Raw genomic sequence first — 24,915 nt, 5'->3', positions numbered from 1 at the left:
TGGGTTGGGTGTAATTTAGCGAGCCAGTTGCAGGGCGTCGCGCGTGGCTCCAGGCCTGGCCCCAGCGCTGCCAGGAGGAGCCCACTGGGGCGCAACACCGCCAGGCCTTGTGCCGTCTAGTGGGGACATTTTGCCATTTTGAGCCAGACACGGCAAGAAAAACGAACAGCCCGTGCTAAAACCACGCCAACGCTGGGCCCATGACGTATATTTAGTTTGAACCTTCCGGGCGGGCGTGTGTGCCTCCAGATTGCTGTCTGTGATATTTTGCTTTTTTATTTATTCTGCTGCTCTCCATTCTCGTTCCCCTTTTCTTGGCCTGTTGATATTCTCGGTTTCTTCCGAGCAAGCTGACCGCCCAGTTCAGTCGGTCAGTCGGCTCCACGAGCATCAAAACTTGCGTCTGGCTTACTTGGGATCCGTTCCCTGCTTTCCGCGGCAGCCAAGTGCGCCCATTGGCGATGGAGCAGGCACGACGGCGCGTCTCTGCATGTCATAGCCAGCCTCCCACTGAAATCACGCACCAACACCAGAAAACCGCGTCGTTGCTCCACCCCACCTGCCCGCCGCGTTGCCCACAAGTCCAGTCCACATGCTCGAGAATGGATTAAACAATGAAGGTTCAATGTTTGAAGAGCACGCGCTGCGCCGTGGCCCGAGAACCGACTCCATGTCGAGTGCCAGGCAAAGGCAGAAAACGGAGTTCCGATCGGCCAATTTAGCTGCTCCACGCTCGAACCCTGCCTGCCCGAACCCTGCCCTGCCCGCGAGACTAGGTGCGTCGTCCGGGCACCGGCTCAGTTGAGAGCTCGGGGCGGCGCTACTAAACGCCTTTAGTTGGGCTTTATTTCCTTGCAGCGAGGATTTGCCAAACCACACTACAAGCTTAGCATTGCTTGATTGTTTGTATGTAGAGGCATGCTGCAGCCATGGTGGTATCAAAGTAACCCGGTAAAACATATGAAGGTGGGTATGAAAGCACCCAATCCGCCGCTATGAATGCCCACAGACGAAAAGCCGTGCTCATCTCGCGTTGCCCGGGCGTGGCTCATCATGTCAGGCATCGGCGAACCAACGATCAGATCCACGTTTCGCGGCGGACCCCAGCCCACATTCAACGCAAGGGTTTGAATTTTTTTTTATATCCCAACGCGTCACTCCGCGCGACGAGATGTGCAATGAATAAGATGGTCCTGGGTCCAACTTTGAAAGAAAAAAAAGCCATCAGCACTGACGTGTTCTGCATTAGGTCACCAGCCGAGCCACTTTGCTCTATTCGTGTCGTGTCTTTGTGCGCTTTCTTCAGTCCAGCCCCTGGTCGCAACCGCCAGCAAAATAAACTATTAAACCGTGTCTCACCCGCCGCTTTCCGAAGCTCCCATCGCCCCTTTCCACCGCGAGCCGTTGCCGGGCAGTCTGGCTTGACTTGAACGACAAAGAGACTGGCCGAATCAGCAGCGACGTCCATCTCGTGCTCCCTCCCCCGACTGGCTGCCACTTCAGCCGAGTTGCAGCAGCCCCACGGCAGCCACACCGTGCCTGCACGCCATCCGTATTCGGCCACTCGGTGGTAGTGGGAAGGCGGGAAGCTAACGTGGGCAGATCGAAAGACACAGCGTCGGGCCAGTTGAGGCCGCAGTTGAGCCTGCCTGCCCCTCAGGCGTTTCCTCTCACTCGTGCGCGGCTTCCCTACCCCGCACGATGCTGCGTCCTGGCCCTGATCCGAGTGGACGGGGGACATGCGACAACAGCTGATGAGAGTGGTGGCTGGTGGCGACTGCGTAATAGATCAGACCTCGAGACTCATGACGGAGCAGCAGGAGCAGTCCAGGTTTGGGGGTTTCAAGACAGTGGTATTTCAGTTCACGTCCCCTCGCAATTTGTAAAGCATCCAGACACACCCAGAATCTCTACATTGTTTCGAGACCACCCAAGCCACGGATTGTTTGCTTCATCGTCAATCTCATCATAGTCCCAACGTATTTTCAGTTTACCCACCCTTGAACGAGACAGGCCACCCTCCAAAGAATCGGTGAATGCCCAACACCACCGCCCGGCTGCAGCAGTCCTCCCCGCTCGCCATCAGGCCAAACCCAAATAGCGCCGCCGCCAACCTCGACCACCCCACCACAACCACAGCCCCCACCACCTCCACTGTCACAATGTCGAGCTCTACCGCCACCTCGGCCAACGCCCAGCAGCAGGCCCACACGACGCCCAAGGCCCGCCGCCAGAGCACGGCCGAGGCGCTCGCCGCGTCGGCGGACCTGGAGGAAGCCCTCGTCTCCCCCACCACCGGCACCACGGCGGAGCACCATCGCCGCCGCGACTCGCTCGACGGCGAGGCGGCCGAGCGAGCCCGGACCGCCGCCGAGGCCTGGAAGCCCGCTATGGACCGCCGCCAGAGCTGGAACCGAGAGGAGCAGAAGCACTCGCTGCAGATGAGCTCCATCGCCGACGTCAAGACCGGGCCTGGATTCAGCGAACGCGGTGCTGCCCAGTGAAGAAGAAGTCATCGGAACCGCTACTCGTGCTCATGTTGTTTGCGTCTTGTGGTCTTGTTCCTTTGTTTCTCCCTTCTTTTTCATTGTGCTTTGGGTCGACATGCACTCATATCGCTCATATCCTACTGGGCCCTCATTGTGGGGCGAGGTTGGAATCACTGCGCGGTTGCTGTTACGCGGAACATGGTGTTGTGGGTGCAAGCACCCTCTCCTACAGGCAACATGGCCTATTCATCCAGTTGCACCCTGTGGTCCAGATTGTTCTCACTGCACCTTTCCCACCGGTTGAAAGAAGTCTCCCCCACATGCAGCACATGAAGACGTCATCTGTTCACCCTACCTACCTTTACTCACGTATCCACTAACAGAGACCCGACCCTAAAAGTCGACACAGAGCTTCCCCCAACACAAAATTTTTACGGAGAGCATAGCATCATAATTCAGTACATAGCCTAACATCAATGGTATTCAATGAGCAAAAAACGAATGTTGCTGGAAATGCTGTCCATGCCATATGCGAACCACGCCCAATGCCAGAAACGCCGGGATATCAAATGTGTGTATGCAAGAAAAGGGGGAATCGAGAGTAAACAGAAACGCGATACCACAGGAAGGATGATGACATGCTCCAGATTCGCCTCGAGTGATGACGATCACGTGTGCGAATATGCCCCAAAGATCCATCCAAAATGCAATGCAGGAAGAGGGGTTGGCACGAAACGAAAGGTGTTGCAACGGGGAAGCCCGAGGCAGAAAGCTTGATGCCAGAAAAGGAGAGAGAAAAGAAACGAGCGAGACGAGCATCCGGCAGACGGGAGTTAGAACCGAGTGGGCCCCTTGCCGTCAGCGCCGCCGGACTTGAAATAGTCGGCCACGACGCCGAGGCCGTACGAGACCCCGGCGATCCACGTCGCACCCACCACCACCCGCTTGGCCAGCCGGGCCGGCTGGCGGCGCTGGCCAGGCTCGTCCGCCGGACGCGCACCAGGAGCCGTTGACGGCCAGGAACCATCGCTGTTGGGAGTGGGCTTACTCTGCTGTTGCTGCTGCTGCTGATGGGTGCGGGGAGGAGGCGGCCTGCAGTCGACGGCCGGCTCGGGTTCATAGCGGACGTAGCCCGTCGGTGACGCAAACTTGGCCGAAGCGGGCTCCCAGATGAACGGCTGTGACCCCGTCATGTCGATGGGGTTGACGCTTGGGAGGGCATCCGATGGGGCATCTAGCGCCGATTGGGGCTCTGTCTCCTGCGAGGCCGAGGTGTTGGCGGCGATGGGCGATTGGGTTTTACGAAAGATGAGCATGTCGCCGCTGCCGGATGCGATCTCGAACCCGTCTTGCTGGAGCCGTGAGAAATAAGGAAAAAACGGGGCAGGACGGGAAAGCTTGAGGAGGGCCTCGCCAGGGGACAGCGCGGCGGAGCTGTCGGGCACGGTCGAGGTGAGTTCTGCAGTGGTTACCGCCTGCGTCGCCGGATCATAGGCCAAGATCCTGTATACTGTTGGCTGCTGAACCGGCGCGGCCGGGGGCGTGACGGGCGCGGACGCGGCGGGCTCGCCGTACGTCCTGACAAAGGTCGGCCAGGTCGGCGCGCCAGCGCACTCGTCTGCATACGACGTCTCTAGGCCCTGCGGAGTTCTGGAGAAGGGGTCGAGGACGGCGCGTATCCTTTGGGGACCAGTCAGTCGGGATCGAAACGGGCCTCGCGGGGACGGGGGGACGGAGGAGGGCGTGGGGGCTTTACTGTTCAGGACTTCGGCGGCGAGGCCGGACGGCTGCGGCTGAGCAGAGTTCCCACTGGGGTCCTGTCGGGGGGCCTCGGAGATCACACCGAGGGCGTGGACGGCGGCCTCGTCGCGCGCCTCGCTCGCGCGGAGGCGCTCGAGCTCCGCCGCGTGGCGTTGCTCGTCCGTGGGCTCGGGATAGACGGGCAGGCCCTTCTGCTCCTGGATCGCGTCGAGCTTGCCCAGGGACGCAACGACCGCGTCGGCCGGCTGAGGCGCCTTGCCGTCTGGCTCTTGGTACCGCACGCCGGCTTCATAATTGCCGAGGTCGGTGTAGCGCTTGGGGGAGGCTGCGGCTTCGGCAGCTAGAGCCTCGAGTGACTTTCCGCCAGGCTCAAGATGCCAGACAGGGCCGTACTCGTTCAGGTCATCGTACGTCTGGCTCTCGTTGGCCGCTGAAGCCGGCTTGCCGTCGGGCTCCTGATACCTGACAGCCTTCCCATACAAGTTCAGATCCGTATACTCGGCGGGCTTCTGTGCTGGTGGTGGCTTGCCATCTGGCTCATTGTACATGAAAGCACCGTACTGGGCCAGCTCGGTAGGGTCGTATGACGACTCCACGTAGTCCAGTGGCTTTCCGTCATGCTCATTGTACATGACGGCACTGTACTGAGGAAGGTCCGTGTATGTCTCCTTCTCGAAGGGCGACTCGAGCTTGCCGTCGGGCTCGTTGTGCGCGACGGGCGTGTACTTGTCGAGGTCTTCGTACGCAGCCGAGGGATCCTCGGGAACAGGCGTGCGCTTCTCCATGACGGGATTGTACTGGTCAAGGTCTTTGTACTGAGCCGAGGGATCCTGGGCCACAGGCGTCCTCTTGTCCATGACTGGGTTGTACTTGTCTAGATCCTCGTATTGAGGTGCCTCATCCTGCTGGGCAGGCGCTTCAGGCTCAAGGATGGGCTTGTACTTGTTCAGGTCGGTGTACTCCTTCTCCCCGGATTCTTTGGCCAGTGTAGCTGAGAGGCCGTTGACGCTGCGCTTCACCGCATGGGTCTTGACGATCTCGGCGAATGCCTCGACGCCAGCCACCTTGACGCCGCTGTCCCAGTGCCAGAACACGCCACTATGGCTGGATTGGTGGATGACGCGTCTCTTTCCGTCGTCATCAATCTTGACCTGACTGTATTGCCTCAATTCCTCAGAGGTCGCAGGCATGTCCGTGTCGAAAACTGGGCTGTGTTCTGGCGGCGAGGCCTTGGTCGCCGACTTGAGAACCTTGCGGTTCGTGATGGGATCGATGATGCACTCGGGATCCAAGGTGGACTGCGGTACGCTCTGTGGCATCGTCTTGACCGAAGCCTTCTGGGTGGCAGAGGCTGCCTTGGGCTGGCTGGCTGCGGAGGCTTTGCTGTCCTTTTGGCCGAACAGGAGGTTTTCCAGCGCGCCTCGCTCCACGGCCTCAATGTTGTCACCAGTCCACCCAGCAGTCTCGCCGGCACTCGAGCTCAGGGCATCGGGCTTCTGGGCGCGCTGGTAGTGGCTGGCCATGCGCTTCTCGATCTTGCAGACGGGCAAGGCATCCGGATGTTTGTCCCAAGTCAGCTTCCTGTTCTTGGCCTCCAGCTGCTTGAGCCTGTTGCGTTGACTCGTGGTCTCCTGGGCAGACTCGGGGTCCAAGTACGGGCCGCGGGACCCATGGCGGATGCCACGCGTTTGGTCCTGTGAGCGTAATAAGACGGCGCTCGACCGGGCTAGGGAGCGGATGCCGGCGGCGCGGACGTGTATGGAGCACGCAGGGCGCGACGAGGAGGCGATACTGGTCAACATGGTGGAGGATGGCTCTACAGGCTCATACTACCAGTAGGACTACCGACTCTAAGAGGCATGTGTAAGTGGTTAATGGTTCTGCCAAGCCTACGAGGCGATGGTGCACAATATAGAATAAAGACATTGTATATCCAATGCTACATATTACTCCAACAGACATACTGATGGGTGTACACAAGTGGAAACACTAGATTAGAGAGGGGAGGGTGTATAAACAGTTGATTGGAGAATAACCAGTCAGTGAGACGAGCAAGCGGAACCAGGAGTACTTACAGTGTCAAAGGAGAAGGAGGTTTGTGATGGACCGAGAGGTCTTGGTAGCATGAAAGGCAGGAAGACGCCCGTTGCCAGCAGGTTTTGGAGGATATGATCTGCCGGGAGGTGCCGGGTATGAGGAATGCGAGTAGATGCCAGCCACTGGCTGGGAAGGTGGAAGTTGAAGATGGAGGGAGAAGAAGCGTGGGGGATGAGTGTAAATCAGAATCCGGGGATTAGCGGCGGCAGATGTGTGTACATAAGAGGAAGGCAACACGAGCAACAGCACAAGCGTGGAACAGACGGCAAGAAGGGCGGCAACCCCTGGGGGCATTGGCGAAACGCGCAGGTGTGCATTGCCAACCGGCTACGACAAGGAACATCATGACGATCCATCCCATCAGAAGCCAACCGGGGCGCCGCGCGAGGGCCGCCGTGGGTCCCGAGCACGGGATCCTCACTGGGATTGGCTCCCTGCAGGCTTGGGGATGCACTATGACGTCGGCCGACCTGCGGGGAATCGAGATAAGCCAGGGAGAGGCGCCGACTTGGCCCGAAAGGTGCTCTCTGGCTCCACCACGACGGCTGGCCGTGCAGGGGGTTGACGGGGGCCCTGCGTGATCCCTGATGCCGCGGGTTGCCTGACTGGTCTGACTCTCCAAAGGCCATGTGCTGTGGCCGGTTGATTGCTAGCGGCTTGGGACATGCTGTTGTTATTCCGAGGGAACCGGACTCTGAGACGGAGATCAGGATCGGAACGAAGGATGACAAGTGTTCGGCCGGATTCATCAATTCCCTCTCGCTGGATCCGATCTACTGTGTGCTAACTTTAGTACACAGCATCCAGAATAAAGGCATGTGTGTATCACCATGTACCATTAGTGTCTGTAAGCGCTGGTGAGTCGGAATGAGAGACGTGGGTGTGACCTGATCTGGGCATGATGACGGTGTTTGACACTTTGGCCTTGGGGACACACATGGCGCCATCCGCCGGCCCGCTTTAGCCGACTTACGAAACCGCGTCCACCCATTGGTACCTATGGCCAAGTCGATCAATAGGGTGCATTCGTTGGTGATACAGCGTGCAGGGCTCTGGATGGCGGAGCAACCCCGACTTTTCACAGGCAGCGTGCCAGCCAAAGAGCGATCGCCCACCGCTTCCGGGTACACTGGCTGACCATACAATGAGAAGCAGAGCGCCGAGGTGAGCTCCGAGTGACCCGTGGCCTCTGCTCTATCGCCGAGAGAATGTGATCACGACGGCGATCGCCCGACGGGAACCTTGAGCTAGCGTGATGGGTCCGCTTTGTTCCCTCTCGCTCGGGCTCTCAAAGCCAAAAAAAAAAAAAAAAAAAAGCCACGGCTCGGCGGTTGAAAGAACTCGACTCCTCCACGCTAATGGCGATCCGCATCGGAGAAACCAATGGAACACTTGCATGGGAGGTAGCGCAACCTGGAACATATGCCTGATTCTCTGACGCCGAGTCAGACTTTTGGACGAGGCAACCAAGCCGACCGAGCAAAGTGACTTTACAAGGCGCCTAGTTGCCTAGATCGGCAAACCTGAAGTGATCGTGGGAGTGGTACTAGGAAAAGTGAATACGAAAATCAAAACCATGACTGCGCCTCGCCGCTGGAATTCCAAGCCACACCGACAGCGCCCAACCCGGCTGAGTCACCGGCGGTGACCCCGCCATTCAGCAAGAATGAGCTGCTATGCGCGCATCTGCCTGAGCCTAGGGGTGTTCTCAGCCTCATGATAAATTGAGGGAAAAACACATAGAAGACGGCGCGATGAGTGTACCTTGATTTGAAGTTGTCTTCTGGCTTCGCGGCGGCGGCTGCTAGTTAATAAACACACCCTTTGTTCCCGCGGCGGCCTTTGTTCAGCGAAGCCCGCACGCGCATTCAAGAGCCACTCCACCAAGCTACCCCACCAAATCACGTCACACAAGGCTGGACACGTTGAACACAGTTTGCGCCTCAGATCGTCAACCACGGCGCGCAAGGGGAAAGAAGAAAAGAACTTTCTGCAGCCTCGGGCGCTGCGTCAACTTTAAGGTTGCGGAGTTACGGTCCAGCGGCTCGACGAACGGAGATAGCTCCTTACCGATGTATAGGACTGGCCGACAGCAGCCGCAATTCCACGGCCGAATCCTAGTGTCGTGAAAACATCAACATTACCTCGAAATCAAACTTGAGTCCCAGACCACATCTCGAACAGCACATCTGCCAGAGCACAAGCCTTCCTTCAACCACCCAGCAAATATGACTAGGTTCTCGGGTAAGTCGCGCGCCGCAGGTGGCGCCAAGGGCTTCTCCAGCCACTCCCCTAGCCCCTTCGGCGCATTTTCGTCATCGGCAGGTGGGAGCCGTCTCTCGTACCTCTTTGAGCCGCCCAACTTGTCCTCCATCTCGGACCCCAACGTCGCCGTGTCTCTCAAGAACGTGCTCAAGAAGGACAGCACCACCAAGGCCCGCGCCCTCGAGGAGCTGGTATCGCACGCCCAGCAGCAGCCGCCTGCCTCAGCCCCCGATGGCGTCGAGGATGCTGTGCTGGACGCGTGGGTCCAGATATACCCACGCGCCGCCGTCGACAACTCTCGTCGCGTCCGCGAGCTCGCCCACTCCTTGCTGCTCGATCTCGTGAAGTCGGCAAAGAAGCGCATGGAAAGGCGCATCCCCAAGATCGTCGGCCCATGGCTTGCCGGCACATACGATAAAGACCGCGTCGTTGCCCGCGCCGCCACCGACGCACTACAGTCTCTCTTCAACACGGACGAGAAGATACTTCAGTTCTGGAGGCGTTGCCAGCCGCAGATTCTCGAGTATGCCATCGAGGCCGTTCAAGAGACGCCCGACAGCCTGAGCGACGAGCGCTCGACCACCAAGGACGATTCCGAAGCGAAGTACCACAGGGTTCTCAGCGGAGGCTTGTCTCTCGTCATGGCGCTGCTGCAGAGACTGGACGTCTCCGAGATTCAGAAGAACCAGGAGGATTACGACAGGTTCTTCTCCTTGGATGCCGTCTGGAACGCCGCGACCTCCCAAGACTCCTTTGTTAGGAGACAGTACTACCAGCTCCTCTCGCTGGCGTTGGAGACACAAGAAGCCGCCCTTGATGCACATATCCCCAAGGTCGGGAAGCTCCTCGTCTCGGAGGCTGTCAAGAGCGATCAGACCGGGTCTGCGACAGATCTGGTCAAAGTCTTGGCTAGCTTGACAAAGCTTCACCCAGAAATCTGGGGGACCAAGAAGCCCTCACTGCCGAGACTCCGTGTCCTCCTGGAGAAGGGGTCCCAGGGGAGCGCCGCACCGTCGATGTTCTGGCAGTTCCTTGATCAGCTCATCGCCGTTATGCCCCAGGAGAACCTCACGCCAGAGACTGCTGCGGATACTCTCAAGTCCATCAAGACGGGTATTTCGAACCGGAGCGAGCCTGCCACCGCCGCCCTTGACGCTTGGTCTACGTACCTGTCTGTGTTCAGGCGGCTGTCCCCGAAACTCGCATCTGGAGAGTTGCGGTCCGACCTTGCCACCAAGTACATACAGCCCCTGATTGAAGACTACGTGCATACCGAAGGAGTCGCCAGTCGCTCCACAACCCAGCTGACCGTTGCGGTTCGCGCCACGCTCATGCTGTCTAGCCTGTCAGACCCTACCATCACCCAGGTCGCCAAGGAGATTTGGAACACCATCTCGGACCAGCTTGTCGAGAATCTGCAGAGCTCGCTTTCTGAAGCGCCGGAAGACTTCGAAAAGGCTCAAAAGACTCTGGCCGACGAGTGTACTCGCTTCTACTCTGTAGTTGGTGGCATTCACGAGAGGACCAGCTCAAACACCGCAAAAGAAGCTGCCGAAGTGGCTGTCGATATCACATCGCCAGCAGCAGCAAAACTCCTCCTCGGTGCTATGCAGGTTCTCATACGCGGAACCTACAAGCTGTTCGGAGCTGCTTCGGTCCTTGATGCTGCACTTTCCAAATGCCCCTTCCTGCTGAAGCGCGAAGAGGTGATGCCCGACCTCGAGCGTCTCTTCCCGACCGACAGCCAAGCGACGCTGGAGACGATGCTATCATCGGATTCTGCGCCATTTCTTCTCTCCTTCCTCGCATCCCTTTTCAACCTCGATGGCTGGGACGATTATTGCAAATCAGCTTTGTCTGCGATAATAGGCTCCCTCCTGAGCCATCCAGACCAAGCGGTGTCGACCCGTTATTTGGCCAAGCTGCTGTCTCAGAAAGCATTCGCGCCGCTCGCACGCCAACAGTCGTCGCTCCAGGACTACCTGAAACGCAACTGCCTGGAGTGCGCACGAGGAGCAAATCACAGCTGGGAGCTATTCGAGGCATGCTTCACATTCGACATCCTCGCACCAGAGGTGGCCAGCGAGACTGCCGAGGGTCTCTGGGCGATCTTCGAGGGCCAACCTGTGACGGAGGCTGAAGTTCCTCTGAAGGCGCTCGAAATAGTTGCCCAGCGGAAGCCAACACTGCTCTCAGACAGCAGCGATTTGCATCTGGGCTTGGTTGCCAAGCTGCTGTCAATGGCCGAGATCTCGGATCAGAAGCTTTCGAGCCAATCCGAGCGAGTGAGACTTCTCCTGGAGCCTCATGCGGACGGCGGACCTCCACTCGTTAGGATAATCCAGCAGAACCTCGAGGAGGCAAGCCCGGCATCTCTTGGGGTCGACACTCTGGTTGATCAAGCCTCAAAGATGGCTCAGATGCCAGGGGTCTCCCTGGAGGATCTCTTCCCCAGCACAACGGCGTGGATCGACCAACTCATCCTTTTCCTTGACGGCAGCCTCAACCCATCGCTGTCGCTAACCAGCGATATGGGAGGCGTCTACCTTCTGGGATCGGCGAACCGACGCGAGCATCACTACCATCCCCGTGACCGGAAAGGGCTCTCGGTACCGGCTCGGATGGCGGTCTACACGACCAAGCTTCTGACTTCGGATCTCAAAATCACCGCTCTGCCCAAGGAATTCCAGGTGGAGCTCCTGTGCCTACTCTCTCTGGTCGAGTATGTCGTTGCCGATCAGATTGTGCTTCTGGAAGAGAACAGGCTATGGGCAAGCCTTTCTCAGCCAGAAGAGTTGGCAGAGGCTGAGGAGCTGGTCTCGTCGACGCGCAGGATCATCAACGACACCATCGCTGCCGCAGATCCCGGCCAGAGTGGAGTCCCGGCTAAAGAGGGCGTTGTTGGGGAACTGGTAAAGGTCCTCATCGGCCAGTCCCAAACGCTATCGCCCCTCGCGGTCTATAGTGCACGGGCGCTGGCACAGATCCTCCGGATGCTTACCGAGCGACATGGCTTCCGCGCCTCACAGCAGGAGTTGTGGGTCACAAGCATAGCCACCATGAGCGCGACACCTGCCACGATTCTGCCCTGCGCAGCCATCCTCTCGGGGTATGGAGAGCTGCTGGCTTCATCCGCAGCCGTTGGCATGATGCTGAATCGCCTCGTCAGCGACATAGCCTACGCCAAGAGCCCGGACTCTCTCCAGACGCTTCTGAATCTCATCCTCTTCAACGCCTGTATGCCCATCTACGCCGCAGACGGGCCACCGGTGGCCAACAACCGTCTCGTGTTTGCTGTCAGGCAGATCACGTCGTGGTTCGACAATCCCGATGTCCTCGGCAGCAAGATGGCCACGGAGTGCTGTCGCGCTCTTGGTCACCTCTTCCCGTGCGTCAAGGATGTCTACGGATCACACTGGGAGAAGGCCCTCGGTTTCTGTCGCCACCTTTGGGACAAGGCCGCGAGAGAAACGGAGGATCGTCGTCTGCCATACGTCCACGCATCGCTGAAATTGGTCAGCCTGGTTGAGGGCTTCGACGAGCCCAATGACGACCTTGCCGATGCCATCATCTCGTTTACCGGGGACAAGACTGAAGGGCTGCTCCGACTTCTGATGCTCGAGGACGGCGCGACGTCGCAGCCAGCCGAGCGGGTCAACGCTCTTCTCTGCAGACAAACGGAGCGAATACCTCTGGAGCACATAAAGGACCTTGGAGGCATCTACGGATTAATGGACGCCACATCGAGGGACATACAGCGAGCCGCCTTCGGTCTTCTTCACCGGAAGATTCCCAGCGAGCAAGCACGGCTTTCGGAAGAGATTCTCTTGGAGAAGACGAAGCCGCACCTGCCGGCCGAGCTTCTCTCGCTGCTGCTGGACCCGCCAACTCTGGAAACGTTCCACGACGAGCTACTTGCTGGGTTCCCGACGCCGGTGCGCGGATATCTCCTCACCTGGGTGGTGATATTTGACGCCTTTGGCGCAGCGGCATTCAGGCTGAGAAGCGAGTACTACGAGAACCTCAAGGCCACCGGCTCGCTCGGTCCCTTGTTGGACCTCACCTTCGACGTGCTCGGCCACTCGGTGGCACGCCCCCTCAATCTCGAAAAGGCTCACATCACGGCCGATAGGATCATGTCGTACGACATGAAGTTCGCCGAGGCGGAGACAGAGGAGCTGAACATGCACTGGCTGTTTGTGCACGTCTACTACCTGGCTTTGAGGTACGTGCCCGGACTGGTCAAGTCTTGGTACATCGAGTGCCGGTCGAAGCAGACGAGGATCGCGGTCGAGGCCTGGACCAGGCGATACTTTTCGCCACTCATCGTCGCCCACACCATAGACGAGGTGGTCAAGTGGAATGACGAGCAGGAGCCACCCGAGGACGACGAGAAGGAGCTCATCATCAAGACCAACAAGAGCGCGCGCGAGGTGACGGTGGGGTATCAGGTGGACGAGGAAGAAGCAGCCATCGCGATCAAGATGCCCGAGTCGTACCCGCTCGACCCAGTCTCGGTGATTTCGGTGAACCGGGTGGCGGTCACGGAAAAGAAGTGGCAGTCGTGGCTCATGACGACCCAGGGCGTCATCACCTTCTCGCACGGCAGCGTGATCGACGGCATCACGACGTTCCGGCGCAACGTGGTGGCCATGATGAAGGACCAGAGCGAGTGCGCCATCTGCTACTGCCTCGTGTCATCGGACAAGCGGCTGCCGGACAAGCGGTGCGGGACGTGCAAGAACCTGTTCCACCGCTCGTGCCTGCTCAAGTGGTTCCAGTCCAGCGCGCAGAACACGTGCCCGCTGTGCCGGAACCAGATCGATTATGGCGTCCCCCGGCGGCAAACTGGGGACTACATTTGGGGTCCACGAGGATGATGAGATGGTGGGAGTGGTGTCGTGCATGTACTTGAAGGGGTCATCAGGTCATGTTCTGGCATCTGAAGGGGGGGGGAAAGCGACGATGGAAAGCGAGTTTTCTGTTCAATCAGTGGTCGGGGTTTGGTATTTCTGGCTCCTGTTCAATATTATCAGGATCGGGCATTTACTGGGTAGGAAGATGCCGACCTCTCAAGGGCAGGTAGCTGATAGGCGCAATGTAACGATGAAAAATGTATAAAAGGCTCATGAACCCCTCACTCCGTGCCGTTCCTTCTTTTTCTCATCTTTGACTCGGCTCATATCCAAGTTTGGATGACAGCTGACCGGAGCTGAGCTGGCTGGCGACAGGCCGCTCCCCAGGTAACATGATGCCTGTCGGTTTCAAACTTTATCCAATCAGGGCGGGCGCCGCCGCTGGGTTCATCCTCCAGACCATCGGGCTGGCCACGGCGGCCTACGTCGGCTACAAGCTCTGCGACTTTTCAGCGCTCTGGCTCCTCCCCAAGATCCCTCTCACTCGCGACTACTACCATGACGGCAAGGGCAAGGGCAAGGGCAAGGGCAAGGGCAAGGGCGGCAAGGGCCCAAAGGCCTGGGCGCTCGTGACGGGGGCGTCGGCGGGGATCGGGCTCGGTATCGCGCACGAGCTGGCGCTGCTCGGGTTCGGGGTGGTGCTGCTGGGCCACAAGTCCGAGGAGCTCTCGGCGGCGGCGGACGCGATCCGAGCCGAGGTCGGCTTCGTCCCCTCGTCGTCTTCCTCTTCCAGCGACAGCGATAGCGACGACGACAGCGACAGCGACAGCGACAGCGACAGCGACAGCGACCCCCGCGACCCGGTCCGCACCGTCGTCATGGACGCGGCGGCCGCCACCAACGCCGAGATGGAGCGGGCGCTGCTCGGCCCCGTCCTCGGCGGCGCGCTCAACGTCACGGTGCTCGTCAACAACGTGGGCGGGCAGCCGGCCCCGCGGGGCCCGGCCTTTCGGCGGCTCGACGGGTACGGCGCGGACGAGGCGGACGCGATCCTGGACCTCAACGCGCGCTTCATGCTGCGGCTGACGCGCATGGCGCTGCCGCCCCTCATTGCCGCCGTCGCTGATGGCGGTGGTGGTGGTGGTGGTGGTGGTGGTGGTAATAGTGGTCGGCGGCGCGCCCTGGTCCTCAACGTGGCGTCGGCCGCCGGCGTCATCGGCATACCCGGCGTGGCGGCCTACTCGGCCAGCAAGGCGTTCGTGCTGTGCCTGACGCGGACGCTGGCGCGCGAGATGGCGGCGGCGGCCGGTGGTGGCGGCTTGGCGGTCGACTTTGTGGCCGTGGTGCCGGGCGACGTGAGCTCGCAGGGCAACACGGCGGCGGCGGCGGGCTCGCCGGGGGCCCGGGAGTTCGCGCGGGCCGTGGTCGCAACGGCGGGGAGGGCGGCACGGAGGGGTCAGAGGGAGCTGGTGCCCTGGCCCGCGCACGCGGTCCAGGTGGGACTGCTTCGGAGCGTGGTGCCGGCTTGGGTCACGGAGTGGTTCATGGTCGGGCTGATGAGGGATAAGGAGAAGGCGGTTTATGGGCCGCTGGGTTAGGTTGTTGACATTTTTGCCTTTTGGCAAGCAGGCAGGAACGAGAGAGCGAGTTGGATCGAGACAGACGGCAAATTCTATTCACCCCGTATGTCACGTCTAGGCTGTTTCCATCAGCGATATTATCAGTCTTGGCCCCCTATTTACAGAACCACGCCTGCGCCAGCCTGCCGGTAGCGGTATTAGAAACTGAAGCTCAACTCTCATGAAGGCAATCTCCATCGACCGAGACCCCCAAGCCGCCTCACCAGCCGACCCAACAGAGGCGTCTCCCGGCTGTTAGCCGAAGATTGACTCTCTCCGCCGGGGACGGCTCTTGTGCCGTTGCTCGGTGTATCGCAGGTCCTCTGCGAGGCCGGATGCTCCGTCTGCACGGGGTTGCAGCCCGGCAGGCTCGGCAGGCTCTCTCCCAGCACCTTCTCCTTGTACTCCTGCTGCTTGGTGCACCTGTTCATCTTGGCGACGGGCTGCACGTGGTCCCTGAGCGCGGGGCAGTCCTCCGCGCCGCGGATGTCGCCGCGGCAGCCGTCGATAGCGTCCTGCAGCACCTTGGTGTCCCAGCCGTTCAGAAAGTCCCCGTGGTACCCGAACCCGGTCTGGTCGCCGTGCGAGAACACAAACGGCTGGTCCGACCCTTCGGGCCCCCACTCGCCGTCGAAGGCGTCGGCGCGGTAGACGATCTCGTAGAAGAGGTACATGAGCCGCCGCGGGTGCGAGGGCGGGCAGACGCCGTTGTCCATGTCGGACGGGTACGCGACGTGGTCGCGGTGGCCGGCCGAGTCGAGCCCGACGCCGTCCCAGCACGACGGGAACGACACCTGCACGCGCAGGCCGCCCGGGCACTTGCGGTTGGGCAGGAACGACGTCAGGCCGTGGTCCCCGGGGGGGAGGCCGAGGCAGGCGAAGGATATGGCGCGGGCGCGCAGCGTGGCCTGGGCCTCCTTGTCGCCGACGTCGACGACGAGCCGGCGCGCCCAGGGGTCGCCGGCCATCATGCGGAACCCGGGCGGGAAGGCGGCGATGCCCTTTTCGTATTGCGGGTCCCGCTCGTCTTCGCGCTGCAGGTAGTAGACGAGCATGCCGCCCGAGTTGGACACGGACGAGAAGCTGCCGTCCTGGTGGCGGAAGTAGAGGGCGGGCGCCCAGTAGTTGGACAGGTCGGCCGTGATGGCGCACGAGGTGCAGCTCGAGTTGAGGGCGTCCTCGTACGTCATGGCCGACGAGAAGGCGTCGCCGCCCATGACGGTGTGCACGTGGCCCGAGGGAACCCGGCCCGGGCTGGTGATGGGGTCGACGCGGTCGACGACGACGGGGTTGCCGCAGTTGAGCACCCAGAAGGCGGCGGCCGGTTGGAGGGTGGCCGCTGCCCAGGCTAGGACGGCTAGTTTGGCAACGTGGAGTCTCATGGTAGATGGACGTTCGAGTCTGCTGTCTTGGTAGTGATGTTTACTGGGAGAATGCTGATTAGGGATGGAGGCTGCTGGCTTTTTGTCTTGCGTGGCTGGTTTGTATTCAGTGGTCGGCTAAGCCAGGGGTTCGGCAGTTAGGGGTAGAGTTCCCAGTCCATGGAGAAAGCAAAGTGCAGGAGAGAAGGAATGGAGAGCCTGCGGTGGCGTCTTCTCAAAGGCCTGGGGAATTTAAAAGAATCGAGCGTGTGGTCCGGTGACGCAAGCGAGCCCGACCAACAAAGGACGAGACCACGAGGGGAGGAGGACGGAGGGCGAGGACTCAGATGAGACAATGACGGGGACAGCCCGCCTGGCACACACGACCCATGCATGTCGATAAGAACAATCAGAAGCGGGCAAGCATGACTGCCGGACTTTCTTTGTTGGCGTGCTTTTAGGGGCAAACTTTGCGGCGCGGGCGGTCGTTGGTTGTTTGCTCGACGGCATTTTGCTCCATACCGAGAAAAGCAGTACGCTCTTCCACGCGGCGCAGTCGTGTGGGTACGACGATGGGGCGGGATGTCGTGTTTGTAGAAGCTTTAGCTTGCCCCCTTATCCGCGTACCAAACATGCCCATATAGGAGAATCGGGGACTTAGGCGCAGCTGCATGAAATCAGGTAAAATCCAAGGAGGAGCCAAGTATGAAGACAGCGAGTTGTGTGCTGCACAGGGCGCAACTTTAAATATATTCAAGAAGATATCTCTAGGGCAAGATAGGTACCTAGACGGGCAGGTTGGGGCCATCTAGCTATTAGATCAAGACACCAAGAACCAGATGAGACTAGTCGGGTTTAACATTCCCCCGACCACAGCTCAGAATACCGCGTCCGCAACCATGACGGAACCTAGCAGCTGCACCCGCGGGCACCGCAGTTGCCACGGCTGCAGTCGGCGCGCTTGTCGCTGCCGATGGCCTTGCCGGCGCAGTGGAAGGCGCTTCTGCACGTCGTCCACGCGCCCGTGCCCCCGTTGTCGGCCAGCCAGCACCACTCGCGGTTCCGGCCGCACTCCTTCCAGCAGTAGTCCTTCTCGCAGCCGATGTTGGAGCCGCTCTTGAGGCACGCGCACGCGCGCGCGAAGACGCGGCGGCCAGCGTCGGCGGCGTCGGCGGCGCGCACCTCTAGCGCAACCGCCTCGGCCTCCATCACGTCGCCGTCCTCGCTCGGCGTCGTGGGCATGCCGCCCGCCAGCAGCAAGAGCGGGTGCTCCTTGCACTTGCGGTAGCTCTCCGGGTGTGCGCCTCGCCCTCGGGTATCTCCATGGCGCCCAGGGCGCCGCACTCCTGGATGGCCTGCGAGTCGACCGTCAGGGCCAAGGCAGGGCCGGCCGCGAGGCGACGAGGGCCGTGATGATGATGAAACGCATGTTGAATTGGAGGGGAGGGGCTGTAGGCACGGCCACAAGGTCAGTCTCTTGCTCTGTGAGGCTGTTGCTCATGCGGGAGGGAGTTTTCGTACCGTCGAGAGGAGTCTCTGCTGATCTTTGTCTTGGGCTTGAGCGAGGGAGATCGAGCTCGTTGCATTGGAGCAGGGCCCGTTGCGGAAGCCGGATGCTTGGTGGCTGGCTTGGTATCAATGGAAAGCAAAAGGTAGCGCGATGCCGCCCCTTTTATACCCTAGAGAACCCGAGCCTCGAGGTTCCAGCCGCCTTGAATCGTATCATCGTCCAAGTCCGCCACGGCCCGCCGTTTCTCTCAGGAATCCCGCCGCTCGGATGTAAAGAGGCTGCTTTCGTCCATCCTCGGCTGGCTATAAATAGGGCTGTAACATTCGCCCGAGCCGGCATCGTGAACCCGCCCGACCAGGCTAGGAAGCCCGGCCGAGTTCCGGCGGTTATTGTGGGTGAAATGCCTGGCCGTACCAGTGAAGCCTTCAAAGTCAGCGCAAGCCTCGGATCGCGCGCCAAAGAGCGGCTTGGGATGTGGAGAGAAGGGCTCCATGTGGGTTTTCGAGAGCTGTTTATAGACGTGAAACTTTTCAGAGATATTTGAGGCCTTGCAGTTAGCGGGCAACCCCAGTAGCCGATACTTTGGAAACCTCGGAGAGGGCGTGGTCCTGAGACTAGTAAATACAAGCACAACAGAGAGGAAAGTCACCGGCAAGGGCCAGGAACAAACCTTTGCGGCGTGGGCAAAGGTAGTGGTTGTTGGTGGTTGGTTTAGCCCAAAAGCAGTCAGGGCGAACGAGAAACATGTTGTTATAACGGCGACGATTTACATTCGGTATTCCCAGTCCCGGAATAGTGCGACATGTCGAGCAGCGACCCGGACACGGCGCGAGGGCGGCCAACAGGCGGCGCAGTCGGCTTGGTTTTGCTAAAAGTCCTCCAGCTTGTACACTTCGTACGCGGGCTCCCCGTATGGATGGGCCCTGGGACACGACGCGAGTCAGTCGAGTCGACCACATCAAATATTCAGGAGTCGAGCAGAGGCACAAGCAAGCAAATGGACTCGACTCGCCTTTTCATCGCCTCAACCGCCGAACGTGTCTGCTCTCGGCCATTGTACAGAATCTCGCACTTCTCCTTAGCAACCTCCTCCAAGCCTCCGCGCGTCTGCCCGATGTGCGGGTTGGTAGCCGCGCCAGGCTTGAACTGGCCCATTCCCGACGTGGTAAAGCAGCAGTGAGTGTATTCGCCAATTGTGCCCGCGCCCGTTTCGAAGATGGCGGCCTTTACCTTGGGTAAGTCGACGGGCGGTGTGAAGAAGACGAGCTTGTACCGGCTGCCGTTGCTGGCCATTATCGCGTGCCAACTTGCCGAATAGGGCAACCTAGATCTGGTAGTGGTAGTGTGGCGGCCAAAGTGAAGGAGCCGCAACGCTTGTGTCTGCTGCAAGGGACAGCGGCTGAGGATGCTGACCATGGAGCGATCGCGTTTGGAGCCTCGGGTTGACTTCTTTGGGCGTTGCAAGAGACCCAGAGCTTGGATTAAGCTTAGCGAGATTTCCCCCACACGACACCATGGAACGGCGGGGCTGTCAAAAGAGCACAGCCTCGGCGCCTATGACGTCCATGTGCCTCCTCCAGCTCTTCTCGAAGCCTTTGTCTGGGCATCGGCAAGTCGGCACTGCTGCGACGGGGCCGCTTATCACGAAAACCAAGGCTACCACCGCCAGCCAAGCATCGAAATCTCCTCCTTGAAAGTTGGCACTGGCAATGCTGGAGATGGCCATGGCCTCGTCTAGCCACCTTTTCCCTCCTTTTTCGGCAATGCCTATCGCCGGCTGTGTTTATCTTGTCACTTCCGCCTTCTCTACGTCCATTCCAACGATGCGTCCAGACCACCCGCCCCCCTTCAGCTAGCACATCGCCTGGAGTCCCTGCAGTCGACAACCATGTTCTGGCCCTGCCTCGCCTTCCTATCAGCCCTGGCCGCCCTCGGGCTTGCACAGGACGAACCCAACGAGGGCAACCAGTACACGACCGACACATTGCCTGGGGTCACGCCGTCTACAGACTGCAAGCCCTTCCACATCTTTGTAGCCCGGGGTAGCGACGAGCCCTACCCGGGCCGCGCCCACAAGCTCCTAGCCAGGTTGTGCACCGACGCCGACGCCGAGCTCCACGGCGATGGCTGTGGCTACGAGGACATCGTCTATCCGGCCAATCCCAGCTCCGATGGCAAGGACGCCTGGTGTCTTTCGGCCACCAAGGGAGCCGAGGCCGAGCAGCGTCAGATGACCGATTACGCCAAGAAGTGCCCCAACTCGAGCCTGCTGCTCGTCGGGTACTCGCAAGGCACAGCTGTCGTTGGCGATATCCTTGGCAGCACCGGCGGTCCCATCTGGGAATGTGTGCAACCGGAACGCCCTGGTCTCAAGCGGGCCGAGGTTCCAGGCTCCAAAGGTAAAGCCCACTCGCCAGTTCTCCTCATCTGCCACCCTGGATATGCGGGCCTCATCCTAGCGCCTTTGGAGTGCATGCTAACTGACACCAAACCAATGCATAGTCGCCGGAGTCCTGATGTTTGGGTCCATCAAGCGCACGGCCAACGAAACCTACAACGTGGGAGGAGCATCGCATCTGGACGGCGTTCGAGCGCGCGAAGGCGAACACCTCGAGGGACTGCGCCAGTATGCCAACCTCACGCGCGACTACTGCAATGCGGGCGACCCCATCTGGGCCGTCGAGACCGAGGACGCCAAGGGCAAGCACCACTAGAACTACTTTGAGCTTTACACCAACGAGACGATCGAATGGCTGGCATCCACCGCCCGCAAGGAGCACGCCAGCCGGCTAGCCAACGCCCAAGAGTCAAGCGCGTCGTCGAGCATAGGCGGTGCGGCCGCCTCCTCGGTCTTCCTGTCCGTGCTGGGAGTCGCGGTCGTCTCGCTGTTCTCTCTTCACGTGAGCAGCTCCATCTGCATCTGCCATCCTTGTCTTGCTCTTCACGGCGCATGGGTTCCATTCTCGTACATACTCCCACGATACCTCTTTACCTTGCTATAGAATCTTAGACAGTCAGGTTCCCACCTACCCCCATTAACGCCCTTGCAGGAATAGCGCGTTATTTAGAGGTATCTCCGACTTGCCACCTCTTTGTACTTGGTTCCCATAATTACGCGGCGTTGACCGGGTGCTCTCTCCCCAACTCTCTACTTTTCAAGGCCAACCAAGGCAGTCTTCCGCTCCCTTGCCTGAATATTGCATGTGTCTCACCGCGGCTACCGACATGTGTCACACTCGATTATGTCGATTATGCGGCTTCGGGCTCTCGTGTGGTCTTTTTTGTCTTTTGATGCGCGGTTGACTGCAGACCTCCTCCGGCTGCCGTCCACCGCTTATCCGCCACCGCAGACCGGGCCCGATTTGCCCGCCAGTGTAAACTCCTTTTCTCGTCTTGTTCAGTGCCCACGGCCAGTCCTTGTCACTTGATCCCCCGCATCCTCTCGTAGAAGTAGGCTACTTGGCGTATTTCAACACCAACAGATGTCAGCTTACCCAATACAGGAACCAGTTCGCCGACTAGGATTTTGTGACTTTTATATCTCGAACCCCAAATGGCCGACTGCGCTGGTTCAAACTTGAGAGGGAGAGCGACAGCGAACGAGCTAGTCCACTTGATTGGTTAGCTCCTGCATTCTTGTCTTGCCCATCTTACCCAACTCGGAGTATCTTTCCATAGATCTACGCCCAAACTCAAGGCGCCTTTGCCATGCCACTTTCCGTCATCCAGAGGGCATCATGGACCGCTCGCAATTCTGGGACAAGTTCGAACCACAGTTTCAAGAATGGAACGTCAGGAGCCCCCAACCCAGGGTGATGTATGCGCATACCCGATCCACCATTATGGAGGGGAATTATTCAGCAGGCGACTACGCGGGCTTCCAGCCAAGATTCCGTGGACGGCCGGCCGTAAAGGGAGATCGCTTCTCAAAACAGCCCTGACTTCCAGGGTCTGACCATCAAGAGCATAACCAGGGGGCTCGGGCGGCGGTGAGGGGGTACCCCCCAGCGCGTGAGACAGGCAAGCGGAGCGACACAGCATTGGACAATGAAGTGTGCGAAAGCAGCACTCCCGCGCTTCCGCCCGGGGACATGTTCGCTCACCGGGTTCACTGTCGCCCGGGATCGCTCGACGTCCAATTTTGTGGAACGTGACAGGTTACATGCCGTCCCCAACACGGCGTTACCTAGACTCGCTGGAGAGCATCTCGCCCTTACAGGAGCCGCTCTGGGTACAGGGGCAAGCAAGCCCGTCTAGATGTATAAACTGGGAAATAAAAAATCTCGCCCGGACCCTTTTTTCCGAGAACCCAGTCACTGATAAGTGTGACGACTCCTGTGACCGTTAGCGTAGGGATGCCAAGACAAAACCAGACGGGCGAATCACTTGCCAGGGTGAGTCTGTCGTGGTCAACGCTCTGGGAGGAGTTCTAGTTCGGGAAGGTACTTTACTACGCCGTCTACGCCCTCCCTAGAGCAGAAACACTTGTCTAGCCGACCCGATCCTAGTCTCGGATCTCCAACGGGTTCTGGCTAGAAGAGCCCCATTCCAGGAGAAATGGCCGTGGATCGCTCGATACTGCGGGTGCTGGAGTTCGGCTGCCCGCATCTGTCTCTCCACGTCGCCCTTGGAGGACCCATGGGTCGTCCGAACTTTTACTATCTCCGTGGCCGGTGCAGGTTGCCAGATATAAACCCCCAGAGGACACAAAGTTCAAGACAGGCCCAATTAATCTCCCACTTCGCACACCTTTCCCATCCCACAACTCCTCCTCAGGACGCACAGCCGCACAAGATATAGACCGAGACTAGGAGTGTCGTATTACCATCCAGGGATCATGGGCAGCTCAGAAACTGCCGGCGCGCCGGCCGACATCCATGCCAGGCTGGCCGAAGAGCTCCGCGGCCGCACCATTGCCGTCCCCAACATGCTAGGCGACATACTGCAGGGCTGGCCTTCGGGCCGGGTGAACCCTCACTACGTGCGACTCAAGCATGTTGTGGAAGGCATGCTGGACAGGTACAGTGCACACCAGGTGTCTCTCCGCCGCGAAGGGTTTCGCGCAAAACCTCCTCGGCTAATGATTTTTTTGACAACTACAGTTCCGTTCCCGAGGCCTGGTACAGGAAGAAGCTCAGCGACAGCGACTTTGCGCTCTTTGCATCCATGTAAGTCTGGTCCTCAACCAGTTATGTCGGGGGGAAGGATGAAATTACACTGACAACCGCCTCACCCGACCCTCAGCTGGCACCCCGATGCAGCCTGGGAGGACCTCCACACAATGGGCCTGCTCACGGTGTGGGCCTTTGTGTGGGACGACACGTTCGACACGGGCGAGCAGGACCTCGCGGGCGACTACGAACGCGGCTGCGCCTTCCGGGCCCAGACGCTCGCCTACTGCCGCTACTGGCTCGGCCTCGAGCTGGCCGCCTGCTCGCCGTCCGAGTTCCCGACCTGGCCATCATACCCCTCCCCTCCCCAGTCGTCATCGTTCGTGCCGTTGTTTGCAGGCCGTCGCGCGCTGCACCGCGCGCTCTCGTGGATCGGCGCCAGGCCCCCGCCGCCCCCGCCGCCCAACGTCGGATGCGCCCTCTTCAAGCCCCTGGGCGAGGCGCTTTGCGCGCGCTTCGACGAGAGGCAGCGCAAGCGCGTCTACTCCCAGATCAAGTTCTGGATCGACTCGACCGCCGAGGAGCAGCAGCTGCGGATCCGGGGCTCCATCCCGACCTCTGAGAACTACCTCAGGTTCAGGCAGGGGACGACGGCGTTTCGCATGTTTGCCCTGGTTGGAGAGTAAGGACTTACCAATGGCTCAATGCCCCTTCTACACCTGCCCTCGGCTTGCCATTGGAACGGCTATGATCTGACAGGCTCTTTTCGATGTCGACAGGATCTCGACAGTGACCAACATCCCAAGTGCCATCATGGACACTCCTGAGATGGGCGTCATCATGACCGAGGCGAACTTGGGGATAATCATGTCAGTTAGCCGTCGGCATCAGCATTGGCATCTCCGTCATCGGAAGCGGAATGAAATGACTAACCCAACGAGCAGAATCAACGACGTCCTCTCACTCAAGAAAGAAATGGTGGGTATCCGTCCCATACACTGGTCTAGGGCTGTTGGAAAGAAAGGGCGACAGTTCGCACGGCTAACGTGAGATTTGCCCATTGAACTAGGCCACCCTAGCCATGATCAATCTAGTGCCGGTCATGTACCACCACGAAAACAAGTCCCTGGAGGCCATTATCGAGTCCCTCTGTTCGGAGCTGATGGCATCCCGACAGCGATTCGAGGCGGCAGCGAGTGCGCTGGCACGGATGGCAGCTCGAGAGGAGGCCGGCGGCAGCGACAAGAGTGGGAAGCACGGTCTGCAGGACGAGCTGCAGCGGTACATGGACACGATCAAGACCTCTGTCACTGGTACTTGGGAATACACGTAAGTTCAAAGCGCCCTCCCTTTCCACAAAATCGCCCGAGGCCTATGGCAGGGGATCCTCTGCAGGCGATGCCCCGGCTAGGTTTCCTGGCAAGCTGCGGCCGCTTGCGAAGCCGGGAGAGCGAACCGGTGTCACCTCGTGATCCCAGATCTTGAAGGCTCGCAATAAACCAGAGCGAGCGACAATGCTGACCTGACTGGATCACAGGGTGGCCGTGCCTCGGTACGGCATACAAAAATGCATGAAGCCGGACGGGTCGGTCGAGATCACGCTTTGAAGCGACGCTGGCAGGAAGCGGGAGCATGTTTGCATAGTAGCGTTGCCGAGAACCAAGATACACATAATGCCTTGACTTTCTATTTATACTTATGGCGCCCCGTACATATGAACGTTCCTTCCGCAGCACACTCGTACGGGGGATAACCCGACGAGCTTCCGAAAAAAAGCATATGGTCGGTCAGATTCCCGAACACTATAACCACATCTGCAGCGTGTGGGAGGGCCCGACCCGGTCTC

The 24,915-nt window shown here is 59.6% G+C and overlaps 11 protein-coding genes across 11 annotated transcripts; 7 read left to right on the top strand and 4 right to left on the bottom strand.

Annotated features, from left to right (window-relative positions):
- Nucleotides 1–15: 15 nt before the first annotated feature.
- GGTG_06490 (hypothetical protein) lies at nt 16–2,350 on the bottom strand (the record flags this gene model as incomplete). Its single annotated transcript, XM_009224308.1, has 3 exons — nt 1,360–2,350; nt 525–878; nt 16–116 (listed from the first exon to the last, which is right to left on the bottom strand). Exons 1-3 carry the CDS (start codon nt 1,739–1,741, stop codon nt 16–18), a joined length of 837 nt encoding a protein of 278 aa, XP_009222572.1. The 5' UTR covers nt 1,742–2,350.
- Nucleotides 1,806–2,504, top strand: GGTG_06489 (hypothetical protein; the record flags this gene model as incomplete). Its single annotated transcript, XM_009224307.1, has 2 exons — nt 1,806–1,853; nt 2,067–2,504. 2 exons carry the CDS (start codon nt 1,806–1,808, stop codon nt 2,502–2,504), a joined length of 486 nt encoding a protein of 161 aa, XP_009222571.1.
- An 818-nt stretch (nt 2,505–3,322) lies between these two features.
- On the bottom strand, nt 3,323–6,052 carry GGTG_06488 (hypothetical protein; the record flags this gene model as incomplete). Its single annotated transcript, XM_009224306.1, has 1 exon — nt 3,323–6,052. The coding sequence occupies one exon, from the start codon at nt 6,050–6,052 to the stop codon at nt 3,323–3,325; it is 2,730 nt and encodes a 909-aa protein (XP_009222570.1).
- Nucleotides 6,053–6,494: 442 nt separating this feature from the next.
- Nucleotides 6,495–6,912, top strand: GGTG_06487 (hypothetical protein; the record flags this gene model as incomplete). Its single annotated transcript, XM_009224305.1, has 2 exons — nt 6,495–6,656; nt 6,712–6,912. 2 exons carry the CDS (start codon nt 6,495–6,497, stop codon nt 6,910–6,912), a joined length of 363 nt encoding a protein of 120 aa, XP_009222569.1.
- A 1,106-nt stretch (nt 6,913–8,018) lies between these two features.
- On the top strand, nt 8,019–13,729 carry GGTG_06486 (hypothetical protein). The gene has a single exon (XM_009224304.1). The coding sequence runs from the start codon at nt 8,576–8,578 to the stop codon at nt 13,490–13,492; it is 4,917 nt and encodes a 1,638-aa protein (XP_009222568.1). The 5' UTR covers nt 8,019–8,575; the 3' UTR covers nt 13,493–13,729.
- Nucleotides 13,655–15,523, top strand: GGTG_06485 (hypothetical protein). Its single transcript, XM_009224303.1, has one exon. The coding sequence runs from the start codon at nt 13,861–13,863 to the stop codon at nt 15,064–15,066; it is 1,206 nt and encodes a 401-aa protein (XP_009222567.1). The 5' UTR covers nt 13,655–13,860; the 3' UTR covers nt 15,067–15,523.
- GGTG_06484 (WSC domain-containing protein) lies at nt 15,133–16,469 on the bottom strand (the record flags this gene model as incomplete). Its single annotated transcript, XM_009224302.1, has 1 exon — nt 15,133–16,469. The coding sequence occupies one exon, from the start codon at nt 16,467–16,469 to the stop codon at nt 15,267–15,269; it is 1,203 nt and encodes a 400-aa protein (XP_009222566.1). The 3' UTR covers nt 15,133–15,266.
- An 888-nt stretch (nt 16,470–17,357) lies between these two features.
- GGTG_06483 (hypothetical protein) lies at nt 17,358–19,423 on the bottom strand (the record flags this gene model as incomplete). The annotated part of the gene is made up of 4 exons (XM_009224301.1): nt 18,971–19,423; nt 18,373–18,881; nt 17,970–18,064; nt 17,358–17,897 (listed from the first exon to the last, which is right to left on the bottom strand). The coding sequence occupies exons 2-4, from the start codon at nt 18,449–18,451 to the stop codon at nt 17,358–17,360; spliced, it is 714 nt and encodes a 237-aa protein (XP_009222565.1). The 5' UTR covers nt 18,452–18,881; nt 18,971–19,423.
- GGTG_06482 (hypothetical protein) lies at nt 18,837–21,173 on the top strand. Its single transcript, XM_009224300.1, has 3 exons — nt 18,837–19,193; nt 19,424–20,357; nt 20,461–21,173. The coding sequence occupies exons 2-3, from the start codon at nt 19,847–19,849 to the stop codon at nt 20,670–20,672; spliced, it is 723 nt and encodes a 240-aa protein (XP_009222564.1). The 5' UTR covers nt 18,837–19,193; nt 19,424–19,846; the 3' UTR covers nt 20,673–21,173.
- Nucleotides 21,174–21,502: 329 nt separating this feature from the next.
- GGTG_06481 (hypothetical protein) lies at nt 21,503–21,899 on the top strand (the record flags this gene model as incomplete). Its single annotated transcript, XM_009224299.1, has 1 exon — nt 21,503–21,899. Exon 1 carries the CDS (start codon nt 21,696–21,698, stop codon nt 21,897–21,899), a length of 204 nt encoding a protein of 67 aa, XP_009222563.1. The 5' UTR covers nt 21,503–21,695.
- A 541-nt stretch (nt 21,900–22,440) lies between these two features.
- GGTG_06480 (hypothetical protein) lies at nt 22,441–24,457 on the top strand. Its single transcript, XM_009224298.1, has 6 exons — nt 22,441–22,977; nt 23,061–23,126; nt 23,203–23,751; nt 23,849–23,938; nt 24,014–24,047; nt 24,139–24,457. The coding sequence occupies exons 1-6, from the start codon at nt 22,796–22,798 to the stop codon at nt 24,400–24,402; spliced, it is 1,185 nt and encodes a 394-aa protein (XP_009222562.1). The 5' UTR covers nt 22,441–22,795; the 3' UTR covers nt 24,403–24,457.
- The last annotated feature ends 458 nt before the right edge of the window (nt 24,458–24,915 follow it).

Source organism: Gaeumannomyces tritici (genome assembly GCF_000145635.1).
Source record: "Gaeumannomyces tritici R3-111a-1 unplaced genomic scaffold supercont2.3, whole genome shotgun sequence".
Classification (NCBI taxonomy): domain Eukaryota; kingdom Fungi; phylum Ascomycota; class Sordariomycetes; order Magnaporthales; family Magnaporthaceae; genus Gaeumannomyces; species Gaeumannomyces tritici.
This window is presented reverse-complemented; position numbering and strand designations above follow the sequence as displayed.

Coding starts and splice junctions, on each gene's coding strand:
- GGTG_06486 (XM_009224304.1), top strand. CDS start 8,576: ATGACTAGGTTCTCGGGTAAGTCGCGCGCCGCAGGTGGCGCCAAGGGC.
- GGTG_06485 (XM_009224303.1), top strand. CDS start 13,861: ATGATGCCTGTCGGTTTCAAACTTTATCCAATCAGGGCGGGCGCCGCC.
- GGTG_06482 (XM_009224300.1), top strand. CDS start 19,847: ATGTTCTGGCCCTGCCTCGCCTTCCTATCAGCCCTGGCCGCCCTCGGG. Junction 20,358..20,460: donor CGAGGTTCCAGGCTCCAAAG/GTAAAGCCCACT, acceptor ACCAATGCATAG/TCGCCGGAGTCCTGATGTTT.
- GGTG_06480 (XM_009224298.1), top strand. CDS start 22,796: ATGGGCAGCTCAGAAACTGCCGGCGCGCCGGCCGACATCCATGCCAGG. Junction 23,127..23,202: donor TTTGCGCTCTTTGCATCCAT/GTAAGTCTGGTC, acceptor CCCGACCCTCAG/CTGGCACCCCGATGCAGCCT. Junction 23,939..24,013: donor GCGAACTTGGGGATAATCAT/GTCAGTTAGCCG, acceptor CCCAACGAGCAG/AATCAACGACGTCCTCTCAC.